Raw genomic sequence first — 16,828 nt, 5'->3', positions numbered from 1 at the left:
AAATTTATCCTACCAGCTCTTCCATAACTTTTGAGTACAATATCATTTGTGATGAATTGTGCTAGTAGGCTCTGTTTGCAAAGTCATAGTGATAAGCTGTGGCGAATTAGTTCCATTACTTAGTTAGCTGAGTCTCACTATACTACTGTCATGTCAAACCAGCCGTGATTTGAAAATATCTCTGATTGCAAGATCCAGTGAATGTCCCCTTAGGGAAGTGATTTTTTTTTTTAAACTTCATTGTACTTGTTAATAATTTATGTACTAAACCTGTGTGTGTGTGTCTGTTTGTGTTTTAACGTAGATACATAGATTATATTATTGATGATTTATTTCCTGGCATTTGATTTTTTGTTATGGTTTCCTCAAGTGTAAAACTTGTTTTATGTCTACAGTGATTTACCTCCAGTTGGGAGGTAGGTAGGTATAAAATACAGGTAGAAGGAAACATCGGAGAAGGCAAAGGCACCCCACTCCAGTACTCTTGCCTGGAAAATTGCCGGGGACCAGCCCCGGCTGATCCAGGGTATTCGAAGGAGAGACGGCATAGGCGAGGATCAGGATACAATAGCTTCAATTAGATATTAATTAAAGATATAAAGAGTAATAGAATAAGGATAGCTCAGTAGGAAAATTCAGTGGAGAAAAGAGGCTGAGTAGCTTGGTTTACGCGGGAGACCAATAAAACTTCAAGACAAGAAGTTTGCACCACTTACGTAGGCCGCAGGCGTCCTTCCGTTCTCCCGAAGGAGAGGAGACACTGAGGCCTCCCCGGTCGGATCTTAGAAGCCCAGGCATAATTAGTAAGCATGGTGGGTTCCGCGCTCCAGATGGAGACTCAACCAGAGTGAGAGAGAGAGCGACATGGGGAGACCAGTATTTCGAGAAACTGATCCCAATTCTTTATTTTCCAGAGTCTGTTTTTATACACTAAGATGTTATACAAAAGTCACGTGGGGACAGCAGTCCTGACTTTTATTAAAGTCAGGTGCTTCACACAAATGTATACAGAGGTCTTAGGGGTGTTACATCATCTTCTGGCCAGGGGGGCCTGCTGACAATTTACGACCCTCTCCCTGTGACAGCGGTCAGTCAATCAGGACACTTATTTCTCCAGGGCTGATTATTCTCAAAACAGACGCCACCCAAGTAAAGTTACACTCCTACAGGGTGAGGGTGTAGTGGGTTTTAGTTAAGGAAAGAATTTACTTAGCCTAAGGTCTAACGTGATTAATATCAAAGGTTAATACTTATTTCTTCTATATATTCATTAATGTGTGTAAGGGCAGGGGATGTGGAGACTTAGCAACAAACATTGGCTCAACAAATGAAAAACCCTTCACCAATACAGTTTCTAATCAGCCCATTATACTTATACTAATAGTTTTCTAACTTTTCTAAGGAACCTGTTTTTAGAAGGTTTAAAGCATCTCGTGCCTCTCACGGTTGGGAGGCTGTGAGCAATCACATGCGGCCGGACAAGCCTGTCAGGCAGGCTAGAGAACCTTCAGAGGAGTTTGTAAGTTAAAACACTCTTATCATGCCCAGGAATTATTATTAACTGGAGCTCTAGGTTAACTCCTTCTCCGAAAGAGGTGGTGGGGGACAGCCCCCCGTAAAGTCAGAGGTGTAGGTAAGAGCACAAAGTAGTAAAGTAGGCAGGCTCTGGTAATGGGGGTAGATGCTCGAGGAGTTCCAGGGGGACTCCTGAGGCTCGATCCCGCCTTTGCGTATGTCGAGCCTCCTTCCTCATGACCTTTGTCATGGGCGGAGTACCTCACTCTGGCCCCCAACAGAAAATCCCATGGATGGAGGAGCCTGGTAGGCTACAGTCCATGGGGTCGCTAAGAGTCGGACATGACTGAGCGACTTCCCTTTCACTTTTCACTTTCATGCATTGGAGAAGGAAATGGCAACCCACTCCAGTGTTCTTGCCTGGAGAATCCCAGGGACGAGGGAGCCTGGTGGGCTGCTGTCTATGGGGTTGTGCAGAGTCAGACACGACTGAAGCAACTTAGCAGCAGCAGCAGCAGAAGGAAACATCTCAGTTTAAAATAAGAAAAATGGTGCACTGGGACGACCCAGGGCGGGGGGAGGGGAGGGAGGTGGGAGGAGGGTTCACAATGTGGAATGTGGGTATACCTGTGGCGGATTCATTTTGATATTTGGCAAAACTAATACAATATTGTAAAGTTTAAAAATAAAATTAAAAAATAAATAAATAAAATAAAATAAGAAAAATGCTATGCTGTAGATCGGTATAGAATTTGCTTTACTGCTTCTGAGACTAAAAAAACTAAGTAACAAATTTACAGTAGGAAAATATATATTGCTTCTAAAATATGTAGTTTGCTTTTTTGGCACTTATTCATAAGCAATGAAAATAGTATTTACACTCCTTAAAGATGTGTTACAAAGTACTTACTTTTAAGCATACTAATGATATGAAGAAATATTTTTGAAACAACTGGAGAAGTCATGCATTAATGTAGGTTTAAAGTTTTACAAAGGATTTTATTCAGTCGTAATATTTTTATCTAAACTTGTTTATATACACAGCATGATTTTCTGTTTTAGCATTAGTGCTATGTGCAGTAGCTAGTACCAACAGTATGAAATGGTTTTCATATAATTTTAGGACCACTTTCATTCTATACTTGGACCTGCAAACATCAAAAAAGCTATTGAAGAAGCTGAGAGACTCTCTGAAAGCCTTAAACTCAGGTATGGACACTATTATGAAATCTTTAGAAAAATGTATATTTAGAAGATAAAAATAATGTTTAGAATTTGTTCATTTATATATGACCATGCATATAAATTTCAGTTCCTGGGGAAAAAGTCTTACTTGTGTGTTACCATTAATATTCTTTACTGAAAATTTTAAATGTTTAGACTGATACATTGTTAAGATAAGCATTGGTGTATTAGATTATAACTCAAGTCCATTTTTTTCTAAGTTTCTGACAGGATTCTTCAGAAAAACATGATTTTCTCATATGCTTCATGTTGCAGTGACATGTTGTAACACCATATGTTTCAGTTTTTAGTCATTAGTCACTCTTTAAATAACAAAATTAAAAGGGAACTATTTTTAATTCACTATTTTTTCTCAATGGATTTTCAGTACTTAGATCAGTTAATAGCACCAACCTATTATAGTTAAACAGGTTTTCCCTTGCTATCTGAAAGTAAAGTGTTCTGTGAAACCATACCTAAGCTGAAATGGCAGAGGGCGAAGAAGCAATACCTTAGAAGACGTCTTGTTACCAGATGCACAAAACAAATAATCGAGGTACAGCACAGATGCTCACAGACACAGTGCAAAGTTATAACAGTTTGGTGCTGAGATGCTAGTGTAGTTCCTGGGGAAGGAGCTTGGCAGTGCCAGCTCTGCCCAGGGTGTACACTACTTCTCTAACAGCTTGCTGAAAAAAACTGCTAAGCACTTGTTTTTCATTTTTCACCTTTTTCTATAAGTGAAAATCATCTTCAGATTTGTTTCAGTTAGTAAAAACAGGTACTCATGTATACTGCTAAGTCACTTCAGTCGTGTCCAACTCTCTGTGACCCCATAGACGGCAGCCCACCAGGCTCCGCCCTCCCTGGGATTCTCCAGGCAAGAACATGGGAGTGGGTTGCCATTTCCTTCTCCAATGCATGAAAGTGAAAAGTGAAAGGAAAGTCCCTCATTCGTGTCCGACTCTTCCCGACCCCATGGACTGCAGCCTACCAGGCTCCTCCGTCCATGGGATAAGTCTTTTGTAAAAGTGAAGTGGCATAAAGAAAACTTTGGAAAAGCAGGGATACTTGTATACATCATAGCCTTTACTTAGACATTATCTTTTCCAACTAATGTGTTCCCTTGGTCCTTTCCAGAATTGCTAATCTTGGGGTTGAAATATGTTAAGGTGGATGAAATCATTTAGAATCACTATTCCCTTTCTCCTTTAGCCAGTTAATCAACCAAGTAGAATTAGAGTTTCTTCTAATTTTGGGATTACCCATTATTGTTTACTCTTGTATTGCCTAGATTTACCTAATCATACTACTAATAGCAATAATCATGTTCTTTATTCCTCGATCTTTGGGGCTTTAGGTTCTTTCACTTATTTAAAGTCTGTACTTTTGTATTTTGAGGTATTGAATAATAAGGCTTTATAGTTAGCTTTAGGATTTTAGGACTGTAAATCCTTTGAAAAGGAAATTGCAGCATATTTGAATCTTCAAAGGATTGAAATTAGTGAGAGGCAAAGAGCAAAAAGAATATTAAACAACTTCCACGTGAGAGCATAGAGTATCTTTTCAAGCTTTTTGAGCAATTTGAAATAAATCTACAGAGGGCAAATTTGTGATTTGTAACAACACTGGCGGAATTGAATTTCAGTTGAAAGAATACAGCCATAAAATATTTCAAGGTGAGGAACTGGATATGTTTTACTTTCCACCATTATGCCAATAAAAGACATCTTGACTTCTTTTTTCAACTAGATATGAAGAAGCTGAAGTTCGGAAAAAACTTGAAGAAAAGGACAGACAGGAGAAAGAGCAGCTACAGAAACAGAAAAAGCAGGAAGCAGAAAGAGAGGATGATAGCACATCAGATAAAAGTTCTTTGGAAAATGTACTGGATGCCAAAGACAAAACCCAAAAGGTATTTCAGGTTTATTCTGTGAGCTAGAAAGACTGGTTCTTCTTGTCACGTGATTTGCTTAAGAGGGATTGAAATACCACTCACTGTGTCTTTTCTTTTTAGGCAGTAAGGATAATATTTAATGGGTTTTCACTAGAAAGTGAATTAATTAATTCTAGCTTTAGTAGATTCCAGATTTTTTTTTGATGCTTCTACAGGAATATGTTGTGTATATTATTAGGTTTTAGCAGTCATTATAGACTTTACTAGAGTTGTGGAAAGGGCATTTGAACTGTGATTCAGTATATCTGAGTTCGGGTCCCATATCAAGTCTTGCTTAACTGTTTTGGGACTTAGTTTGGCCAATGAAGGTCTTAAAATAGATGATCTTTAAGGTCTCTCCTTTTTAATAAATGTAATTTACATTAGGGAAAGATTGGGTACACTGTTTCTAGGGAAAGATTGGGTACACTGTTTCTTTGGTATGAAACCTTTTTTCTATTCTTATTTTTTCCCTTTTACTTTTTCTTCTTTTCTCTGTCCCAGGTTCCCCTTCCTCTTTGCCTTCTTCTGGGTTCCATTTTGTTCAACGATTACTTGTAGTTTTTTCAGCTGTATCATTTGTTTGCCAGAAACTGTTAGTGATACCTACCAGTTATCAATATAACTCCCTGCCTTTAACCTCCTCAGAAGCTATTCTTTGTAAAATATAATTCCTTAAGCACGTTTGAAATTCATGTAAAATTTTCTGCTTTAATTTTTCCTAAGCATTTTGTAGCTTTCACCTATCATTTGTATGTGGGTCATCACTGATTTCATTAAGAAGTAGTAGTTGAATTGCTTCTGATAGTGGGTGAGGTACTATGTAAAAAGAAGTGAAGAAATCCAATCTTTTGATTTTAGGAACTCATAATGTAAGATAAATAGTACTGCTGTAGAGACATACTCATTTATAGGTCAAATGGCTAATAAAAAAAAAGTCAAGATTTCCAAGACTTATATGAAAGGAACTTTTAAACTTTGATTTTGCTGCTTTTCCAACAGCGAGGCTATCTTTCATTACTTTTACTTTTGTTTAGTCTTTTTATATTGAAAAGAGAATACAATTAAATTCTGTTAACACAGCTTCAATAATCAACTAACGTTTGCTTTGGTTTTTATCTGCACCTCTTCTTTCTTCAATCAAATTCTGGATGACATATCATGTTACCGCTAAGTATTTTAGTGTGCATCTCAAAGAAAGGACCGTTTTTCTTAATAACTACCATGTTGTTTTCCTACCTCACAAAATTAACAATAACTCCCTGATATAAAATAAAGCCCAGTCTAATATTTACCCACTTGTCTCATTATTTTTTAGAGTTGATCGGTTTGAATCAGGATCCAAACAAGGTCCACTCATTTTCTTTTGGTTGCAATGTGTCTTAAGTCTCTATAACATCCTGTACTTGAGTCTCCTTCTCATTTTTCATTTCTTGCATTTGGCTTTTTAATACTAGATCAGTTCTATAAAATGAACCACATTCTGGATTTATCTGATTACTTCCTCCTTGTGTCACTTAGCTTGTTCCTCTGTCTCCTATATTTCCTGTAGGCTGGTAGTTCAGCCTAAGAGCTCAGTTAGATTCAGGTTCAGTTTTTTTTTTTTTTTTGACAAGAATGCTTATAGGTGATACTGTGTACTTTATATTATATCATATTAGGAGGCACATAATCTTCATTTCTTTTTTTTACTTTTAGTGATGCAGAAATAGATCTATAAATTCTTGTGGGTCCTTAGTTTTCCCATCTGCAAAATAAGTTAGTACTTTAGAGCAGGGGTCCACAGCCTCTGGGATCTAATGGCTGATGATCTGAGTGGAAGCTGACATAATAATAATAGAAATGAAGTACACAATAAATGTAATGCACTTGAATCATCCTGAAACCATCCATACCCCCGCCCTGGTCCATGGAAAAATTGTCTTCCACGAAACCAGTCCCTGATGCCAAGAAGGTTGGGGACTACTGCCTTAGAGAATTATCCCATTTTATCTTGGTTAGGAAATACAAATTTTGTATTAATTCATTTTCCTTTAAGTCTATACTGGAGGATGCTGAAGGGAATGGAATTTTTATTTCACTGTAAGAAGTGCTGTCTTGTTAAGTTAAAGACTAAGTTTCTCTAATAATTTGTGCTTTGAAATTATATTTCACCTTTAACTGGAGAAAAATTTGAGGAAATGACGTATGAATGTGATGTTACTAGTTGTTTCAGCTGTTGTCAGAGTAGCCTGCTAATGCCGTTACTGTTCATCTGTATTTTTATAAAATGCCAATACCCTGCACATTGCATTTTCTAGAAGGCTTTCAGTTTCAAAGAAGTATTAAAGTTGGACTTTTTCTTTCTGTAAAAATTTTTGTTTCTATTAAAGTTGAAACTTTTTTTTCCCTATGAAATAGATAAATGGTGAAAAGAGTGAAAAAAATGAGACTACAGAGAAAGGTAAGTGTGTTCAGAAAGAGGGAGTTTTTAGGTTATTGAGATCTCTTGATCTCAGATTTTACACAGTGAGATCTTAGCATTTCGTTTCATATATATGTGAGCTTCTATCATTTTTCCTAACTTGTACAGTAATACTGAAAATGCACTATAGTCTATACTTAGATATCATAGGGAATATTTTTGGTAATATACATTTGAAAACATCAAAATTACAGTTGGTACTTGTCATTTTTACCCCCCAAGATGTACCTTAGCATAGTGGGTGAGAGCCTGGACTCTCAGAAGTCAGACTTCTCAGATTTGAGTACACTCTTCTGAGTTTCACTTTGAGCTTATTACTTCGCCTTTCTACTTCAGTTCCCCACCCCCCCACCCCTGCCCCCATACGATGGGGATAATAATTGCCTCTATTTCTTAGGGTTATTGTAAGGAGTGATCGAGTTAATGCCTGTGATACTCTTAGAACACAGTAAACGTCATATAAGTAACTGTTAGTACTTATGACTCTGAGTGGTAGACTTAATTATTCAAAGCCTCTTTCATTCCCCTCAAAAAAAATCTGAACCAGTAATTTGGATGTTATCCATAGGTGGTGTTGACGTGCCAGTAACAAGGGTGTGACCTAAACAATAAGACTTAGGCAGTTACCTAAGTTTTCCTCTCTCAGAAAAGATTTAACTTCAACAGTGATTGTTTGTAACACTAAAATTATCTATTTAAAATATTGCCATACAACAGTTTAAAAAGTAAAACTGAGTGTAGTGAGGTACCTTCCTGAAAGCTGTTACCAATTCATTCTAAGATAGTTTTTATCCATATGTTCTTTTGTATCTCACCCTGCTTAGATTTTACCCTTCTTGGTGGTTTGTTTTCACCCTTTGGACTGTTTTGATGTCAAAGTGATCTTGGTGGTTAGAAAAGGAAGTAAGATGGTTATTAGCAACTGGGTATTTTAGCTTTGGCGGTAGCGTGACTATGTTCTTCACACAGGTGAAATAGTTCTGTATGTATTTAAGCCTCCTGGTAGTACTTTTTAATCTTCACTTCAGGTGGTAGAACCTGGAAGGAAAATAGCAACATAGGGAGTATTTATTTTTGCTAAATATTAAAGGGCTCAATATTAAACATTTTATGCTTAAGGAGCCCTGTGGGCCTTGCATGAAAGCAGCCATAGACAATGTAAACAAATGAGTGTAGCTGTGTTCCAATGAAAACAGGTGACCGTGGTTAACCAACCCCATGTGGGACACAGATAACAAACTTTTGGCTTATTATTCTAGGAAATCTACAAGGTTTTCAGATAGCCCCGAAAAGACCCCAAGGAGACTTTTAAAAAATTTAGAACCTTTTAAGAACTTTTGATTCATAAATTTTTTTTTCTGGTTGACATTTCTCAAATGACTTAATTTTTTAAACTAGACTATTTTCATGAGACACATATTATTAATATTTTATACAGCAACAGAGCCAACACCAGATGTAGTTGTAATATTCACCAGCAAGTTTTGGTATTTAAGTCTTTATAAAAAGGCTTTGAACTAGTTTCTTGATAAATGCCAAAAGCAAATTGTGTATAAAGTTAGTTTAAAAGGTAATAAATAATGTGATGGGACAGCAAGTATACGACACTTCCAGGAAAACTATGCTTGCCGTGTGGTCAGTGATATGACAGCACATGGAGCTGGGTGCTTCTTGTCACTTATATTGTCTCTCTCAATTCCAAGGAGCAATCACAGCAAAGGAGCTATACACAATGATGATGGATAAAAACATCAGCTTGATTATAATGGATGCTCGGAGAATGCAGGATTATCTGGATTCCCATATTTCAGATTCTCTCAGTGTTCCTGAAGAAGCCATCAGTCCAGGGTGAGTCACTGTATATTTAGATAAAATGGTAAGCTGTGGACAGTAGTAAATGTTGCAACTTAGCATCCATGCTAAATGTGGGTCTTTTCTTTTCCTGTGGTCCTTTTCATTCTTTGTTCCTCAGTGGCACACCTTACGCTTTCTGTGGGGTAGTGTAAAAGACATTCCGTTCGGCTGTTGTTTCCTGTCTGTGGCATTTGGAGCCTTATTAGAAGAGGAATGAAACTGCTTTTGTGTGTCTTCTTTCCCCAGGTGTTTGTTGAGTAATTGCTCCTGTTTTTTATTTTTGAGCTTGTGAATCATATCTACAAAACTGACTAAACTGATAAACTAGTTGAATTGTTTTCTGTTTTTAAGTTCCCCATACTATTACCTGTGGTAAGAGATACACAAATACTTTCTTGAAGAAGTAGCAGGTTAGCTAAGTGATTAAGGAAAAAATACGGGTTCTAAAATCAGGCTGTGTTCAGACTGTGTAACTCTGTCACTTATTAGCTACATTACTTCTAGCTAGTAATCTAACCTCTCTAAGCCCATAGTACCACCTATCTGAGAAGTTTTGAGAAGTTTAAATGACAGATTTTACATATGCATACATTTAGCACAGTGTCTGGCACTAGTAAGGACCTACTAATCTTTTTCTTTCTTTTTTAAAAGCCTTTAACCTGTAAAAGAATTTAAAGTTACTTGCATGAATATATTGTATATTAGAAACTATTATTATAATAGTGACAGAGCTAAAACTCCAGTTCCATGGCTATTTTCATTATTATGAGTGTTATAAAAATTATATAACTTCTCTAGGTCTTAGTTTATGCTACTGAATTAGTTAAAATCTATGGTGTAACTTAAGGAATCTTAAAAAGATACATTTTTAAAGTTAGGTAATAAAATTTGCGCAGTTTCTAGCACATTGCTGAGGCTTATAATTGCTCAACCTGAAGAATAGAGTACTTTGCAAATATGCTATTTAAAAATGAGATTAGAAAGAAAGACAAAGTGGGGGAAAGAAGAAAAAAAATTTTTAAATAAAATAAGAATTTTTTAAAAAGGAAAAAAATGAGATTAGAGTGCATAGTCTAATCAAGTAGGTATGAATATTTTTTTCTAGGATTTTAAAAGACAGAGTTATGATTAATCTTCAATGGTCTTACCTATACTAACAGAACGCTGGTGACTTTTGTTGAGTTTAACTGTTTCCCAAAATGCAAGAATTTGACTAATGTGAAACTCAAGGTGAGTTTAGATTGAAGACTGAAGATCAATGAATTGCATACCAAGAAAATGATTACCTTTTAATTTCTGTTTCAGTCCTTCTGAATTAGTTAAAAGATGTTTCAGTTGGTGCTAGCTTTCCTTTTTAGTATTTGTTAATATCCCCTTCTTGCCAGAGGGCAGGCCTCAGAGTTCTCTACAGGTAACAGTATCTACAGCTAGCTGGTGGTGAATATCTATTTTACTAGTATTGTATACATACAAAACCACTTTTATCCTAAGTATTTAGCCCAGTCAGTTTTCAAAAACTGAATGTATCCATTTAGCTAGTGTCTGGACCAAGAAACAGAACATTACCATCACACTAGGAGGCCCCCCTTATGCTACCTATCTGTGGCTATCCATATACCCCATCCACCCAAGGGAACCACCAACAGATTTGTTTTTGTAGTTTCTATAAATGGAATTATACAGTCTAAAGTCTTCAATGTCTGGCTTCTTGTACTTGACCTTGCGTTTGTGAGAGTCATGTATATTATTGTGTGCGGTTGTAATTTGTTTATTCTCATTGCTCTTTGGTGATCTATTATGTGAACATAGCATAATTCACTGATCTGTTTTATTTACTTTTAGGATTATCCTTTATTTATTGGACATGATGCTGTTTTTTCATGCATATAGGAACATACACTTTCCTGTTAAAAACAATTCAAGTAAAGTTTTACTTTCAATTAAATAGTTAAAACATTACACAGTAGACAAAGGAGAGCAGAATTGTAGCAACTTGTGAAGGGGGTACCTGAAAGACTGGAGTTTGAGGAGTACTGACTGATTTTATTGTTTTCTAAACTAGAGTTCTGAAGAATACTAATGAGTTTTTAGACAAAGTGTATTTAGGCAAATATATCCTTAGAGTCAGAAATTGTCCTTAAGAATATCATGTTTCAGTTTTCCTCCTTCTTTGTTGACCAAGCATCCTTTTAATCTCTAATCTTTGTATATCAAATGGGACTTAACTATAAAACAGTATTTTATATTTCTTTTTTTCCCCTTATTTCCTAGAAGATATGGTAACCAACATTATTATATAGGAACAGGATTTTTTTCTCTTAAATTATCTAAACCATTTAGTTTTACTTAGAATACAAGTTTCTGCCCAGGTTGACAACATCACCAGTTAAATACTGAAATGCCTTGTTAGGAATAGTGTGGAGTTCCTTACCTGGAGGTACAAATCTCTATTATTCATTCCATCATTTCAGCAGATAATTTACTGAGCACTCATGATGGGCTGAGTTACTGTGGTTCTAAGAGCTGGGGCTAAATCACTGAACAGACAGGAATCTTTGCTTCGTGGAGCTTATGTTTTAACAGGATGGTAGGATAGGTGAGACAGACAATAAAGCTTAAAATGTACATCTGCCACTGATAAGTGCTATGGAGATGATTGTATTAAGTGTGTATGTTGGGGTGAGTATTACACATTTTAATCCATGAAGGTTTCATGGAGAAGCTATCCCTCAGCTAACCTTGATATAAGGGAAATGAGTGATGCACTTACCTGAGGAAAAAGGGTTCCAGACAGAGGGGACAGTAGGAGCAGAGGTGCTTCGGCAGGAGCATGCCTGCAAAAACCAGGAATCACAAGGCAGCGAAGAGTGCAGTGGAGTTGAGGGGAATAAGTTAGTTAAGCAGGGATAAGGATGTTCAGGTAATAGGATTTGAGGTAGGAGCCATGCATCGGGCTCTTCAGGTAAGAATTTAAGCTTTTGTGTGAGCGAAGGAGGAAGTGAAGAACGTGCTTTAGTGTAGACTTGGTATGATTCACAGATGATGATGTAGTAGGCAGCACAGCACAACAGTTAAGAGTGTACACCTGAGCTAGCGGCAACTGTAACCTTGGATACTAACCCCTTTGTGCCTCAGTTTCCCCATCTATAAGGATAATGCCTATTTTATAGGAGTATAGTGAGGATCTAGTGAGAGTCAATGAGAATAAAACATTTAGAATAGCACCTGGCATATGGTAAATGCTGTATGTGTTTGTTAAATAAGCATTTTGGTATTTGGTTACTTTAATTATCTGTATAGGTATAAGAGAACTGAAATATAAAAGTGTTACCCCCTCTCCTCCATTATTTATATTTGACTGAGATGTAGTCAAATGAGTTCCTATGTTTTTATTTTTTGCCTCCCCACCCCTTTTTTTAATATTAAGGGTCAAGTGAGTCTGTTTCTTTCAGTCTCTAATAATTACTAAAATATATTTTAATATTATGCATTAGTGAAGGTGTTAAACATTTTAGGCTATTCTTAACATATAGTCTGACCTTAGAAAGGAAGCTGTCTTAAAGTTTGCTATGATATGAGGAGTTCCCTGGCGGTCCAGTGGTTAGGACTCTGCTTTTATTGCCAAGGGCTCTGGGTTCAGTCCCTAGTTGGGGAATTAAAATCCCAGAAGCCCCATGACATGGCCAAAAAAGAAAAAATGTTTGCTATGGTATGATAAAGACTGTAGAACAAAACTTGGTGTCTTATAATAGTATATTAGGACCTCTCATCTACTTTTGCCCCAAAAAATGTTAATACATTTCAGAGTCACTGCTAGTTGGATTGAAGCAAACCTCCCAGATGATTCTAAAGACACATGGAAGAAGAGGGGGAGTGTGGATTATGTGGTCCTTCTTGACTGGTTTAGTTCTGCAAAAGATTTACAACTTGGGACAACTCTACGGAGTCTGAAAGATGCACTTTTCAAGGTTAGCAAGTTTCCTTGTTAGTTTACTGTAATTGCAAGCCTTCTCTGGTTGTTAGAAGGGTATGTTGACTAGTTGATTATCTTAACGACATCAAGATCCATCATGCTTTGGTTGTAGACTTTTAAAAAATTCAAATTTAAAAGACTAGTTTTGAATGACCCAATAATACTAAAATTATCTTAATAGGATAATTAGAACTTTCAGAAATGTAAATTATTTGGAAAATGCTGTTTTTGTTATGAAACATAAAGGAAGAAATCACTAAGAAAAAAAGACTGATAGATACGACAATAAAATAAAAACTTAGGTGTGAAAAAATGTACCGATTTGAAGGCAGAAGGTAAAAATATTTGCAACAGATATGGCACTGATTTAGAACACCTAAAATCTGAAGAGTTTTTGCAAATAAATACAATTACTTAAGATAAAATGCTGAAGTAAGTAGTAGACACAGATAGACATAGATAGAAGATGTGAAAGTGACAAGACATAAAAATACCAGCATGCTAGTAATCAGAAATGCAGATCCAAACAGTTACTGTCACTGTCTCGATCAGATTAACGGAGATAAAAATAATACTTGGTTTAATATGTTAAATTATTGAATAGCACTAAATGCTGGTAAGCATGTGGTAAGAATAAAACTCAGTGTGCTGGTCGGAGGGTCAGTTGATAGAACATTGTCCTCCAGGACAGCGGTCTTAAAAGCCTTGAAACAATCATGCTTCAAAGTAGGAAATCGCAGAATATACCCAGGTATAGGCTGATATATGAAATTGCCAGTATTTACCTACTTTTCACTAAAAAAGTGACAGTTTCATAAAGGTAAGCCTAAGGTACCTGTAAGTTTAGTGTATGATAAAGATGACATAACAGATCAGTGAGGAAAAGATGGATTGAAATAACTGGTTTGAGGAGAGCTGGCTAGCCTGTAAGTAAAAGAAAGAGGATCTCTGCCTTATTTCTTAGACCACACTAGATTCCAAATGGGTAAAAGACATAAATATGTTGAATCAAACAATGAACTACCAGGAAAAACCACTGATAAATGTTTTTATTACCTTGATCCTGAACCAAAGAGGCTCATATATTTGACTGTACTGAAAATACCACAAATAAAAAGTCAGAGGAAATATTTGTAACAAGACAAAAACCTATTTTCCTTAATACTCAGAGTACATTCACTGTTTACTAAGAAAAATAGCAGTCTGTAGAAAAATGGGCAAAAGATGAGATTAAGCCATAGACTATAAAGGGTTACTAAATGTATTAAAAGATGTTAAACTTCACATATAAATGCTAATACAACTCATTGTATGTCCCCCAGTTTGGTAAAAACTATAAAGACTTACAATGGGCGTTCTCATACACTGATGGTAAATCTGTATATTGACATTGCTTTTTGAAGGGCAGTTTGATGGCATCTTTTAAGCCAATGGTTTTAGGAAATTATTGTACAGAAATACACAAACATATTTTTAAAAGTTCATTTCAAAGATGAGCAATATGTATTAAAAGCCTTAAAATGTTCTTGGCCTACCCTCTTTACTTCTGGGAACTTTTCCTAATGGAGTCAATTAGGCATATGTATAGGATCTTTAGCATTTATCTCAGCATTTTTTATAATTAGGAAAAATAATAATTGTTGAAACAGTTGATTCAGTTTTGGTGTGTGTGTGTGTATGTGTCTGTATAAAACAGAATATTATCTGGTCATTACAGATGATGATATAGCTCTTTATGGATAATAGATGATCGTATAAAAGAAAAGCAGCATAAGTTTCATTATTTTATTTAAAAAATGAAAAAGTATATATAGAAAACAGTAAGAATAAACTAAAATGTTGGAGCGTTATTTCTGGGTGATGAGGTTATATCACAGAAGATTTTTATTGTATGTTAAGTTGTGTTCCTATTTTTCTTTTAAGATCATGGATTACTTGTGTGATTTTAAAAACCCGATCTATCCATTTGTTTCATTAAATGCTGAATTTTGAATTCAGCTGTCTCTTTTTTTTGGTAATCATTGATAAGAAATGGATCTTTTAAGAACAGTTTAATATTCAGGTTTGTTGTGTTTTTAGCTGTCAAGAGACTGCTGCCATATTATTAAACATACTATTTCCTTATTTTATAGTGGGAAAGTAAAGCTGTCCTGCGCAGTGAACCTTTGGTTTTAGAAGGAGGCTATGAAAACTGGCTCCTTTGTTATCCACAGTATACAACAAATGCTAAAGTTACGCCACCCCCACGAGGCAAGAATGAAGAGGTGTCTGTCTCATGTATGTATGTGAAAATTTTTGTTTAAAATTGCTTTGGTAAAATTTTAAACATTTTCTGTTCTCAGGGTAGTGTTCTTGGTTGTGTGTGCATTTGTCCTGTTAGATAGCAGTTGCTTTTAGGCATAAAAAAATACAAGATGTCCACAGTCTGAAAGTTAATGTTTATCAATTCATTAAGACTGTTGTGGTTGTCACTGCTTACTTTAACTACGACATAGAACATGCATGAGACATGAAGTACTATTTATGGGGTTTGCTCTTCTTTCAATAATATTTTTATCTTTTGGGGATTTTAGTGGACTTTACTTACCCTTCACTGGAAGAATCAGTTCCTTCTAAACCTACTGCCCAGATGATACCTCCTATAGAAATCAGTGAAAATACAGAATTGATAAACAGTCAAGATGAGAGAATGGGACCACTGAATATATCAGCTCCAGTTGAACCAATTGCTGCTTCTAAATATGATGTTTCACCCATAATTCAGCCAGTGCCTATTTTAAAGAATATTCCACAGGTATGTTTTTGGTTTTCTTTTAATTTTATTATGTCTTTTCTTTTAATATTATATTAAGTATATAGTATAGCAATATGTATCCAGTGTATATGTACCTTCAGTATTTTAGAAAGAAAAAGATTGAAAAAATCTATATTCCTCTATTTTTGGTATATTGGTACATTTTTGCCATTAAAAAAACTTCATTGTAATTGTCTTACTGCCACAGCAATTTCAGAATAGATAATTGTAAAGAATTTTAAACCTAACTCTGTCCATTTAGTATCTGATCAGATCAGATCAGATCAGTTGTTCAGTCGTGTCCGACTCTTTGCGACCCCATGAATCGCAGCACACCAGGCCTCCCTGTCCATCACCAACTCCCAGAGTTCACTGAGACTCATGTCCATCGAGTCAGTGATGCCATCCAGCCATCTCGTCCTCTGTCATCCCCTTCTCCTCCTGCCCCCAATCCCTCCCAGCATCAGAGTCTTTTCCAATGAGTCAGCTCTTCGCATGAGGTGGCCAAAGTACTGGAGTTTCAGCTTTAGCATCATTCCTTCCAAAGACAGTATTAGCACAATGAACTTGAACAACACTTGCAGGTGTATATTATAAATTTAATTCATAGTATTTTCCAAGATGGTTTGGCTTACAGATGATAGATGTATGATGTCAGTATTTTGGTTTTGAAATAGTTCTTTAGTTTGATTTCCTTAGACTTTGACACATAAATTACAGGCATATTTTAACAATAATTGTCTAAAAGAGTTTACATAAAAGATGTTATAATAAAAAATTATAACATCTTTCTTGTCATTAGATTTTACTTAAAATTCTTTCCTGTGTGTTTTCCAGTAACATTTTTTTTTACCATTTTTAATTTTTTTTCTCAGATATTTAAATAATATTTCGTATTTGAAATAGGTAACATCTGGTTTGTGGAGCAGGCTCTGATTAGAAAATTTAGTCATTTTTGGGGGATATAAAATAAAGCAGTTCATTTCCTCATGTTTTAAGGCCTACTTTTAATATTTCGGATTAAATCTTAAGACTAATTATTTGAATAATTTTTTCTTACAATGAAAA

General features: G+C 35.7%; 1 protein-coding gene across 1 annotated transcript in view; it reads left to right on the top strand.

The window, feature by feature from the left end:
• Positions 1 to 16,828, top strand: part of USP8 (ubiquitin specific peptidase 8) — a 52,705-nt gene that overhangs the window by 21,380 nt on the left and 14,497 nt on the right. The window contains 7 exon segments of the mRNA NM_001076126.1: positions 2,639 to 2,724; positions 4,492 to 4,654; positions 7,076 to 7,118; positions 8,843 to 8,987; positions 12,799 to 12,961; positions 15,099 to 15,243; positions 15,540 to 15,760. Of these exon segments, the coding sequence (NP_001069594.1) occupies positions 2,639 to 2,724; positions 4,492 to 4,654; positions 7,076 to 7,118; positions 8,843 to 8,987; positions 12,799 to 12,961; positions 15,099 to 15,243; positions 15,540 to 15,760 (966 nt within the window).

Source organism: Bos taurus, chromosome 10 (assembly GCF_002263795.3).
Source record: "Bos taurus isolate L1 Dominette 01449 registration number 42190680 breed Hereford chromosome 10, ARS-UCD2.0, whole genome shotgun sequence".
Classification (NCBI taxonomy): Eukaryota; Metazoa; Chordata; class Mammalia; order Artiodactyla; family Bovidae; genus Bos; species Bos taurus.
This window is presented reverse-complemented; position numbering and strand designations above follow the sequence as displayed.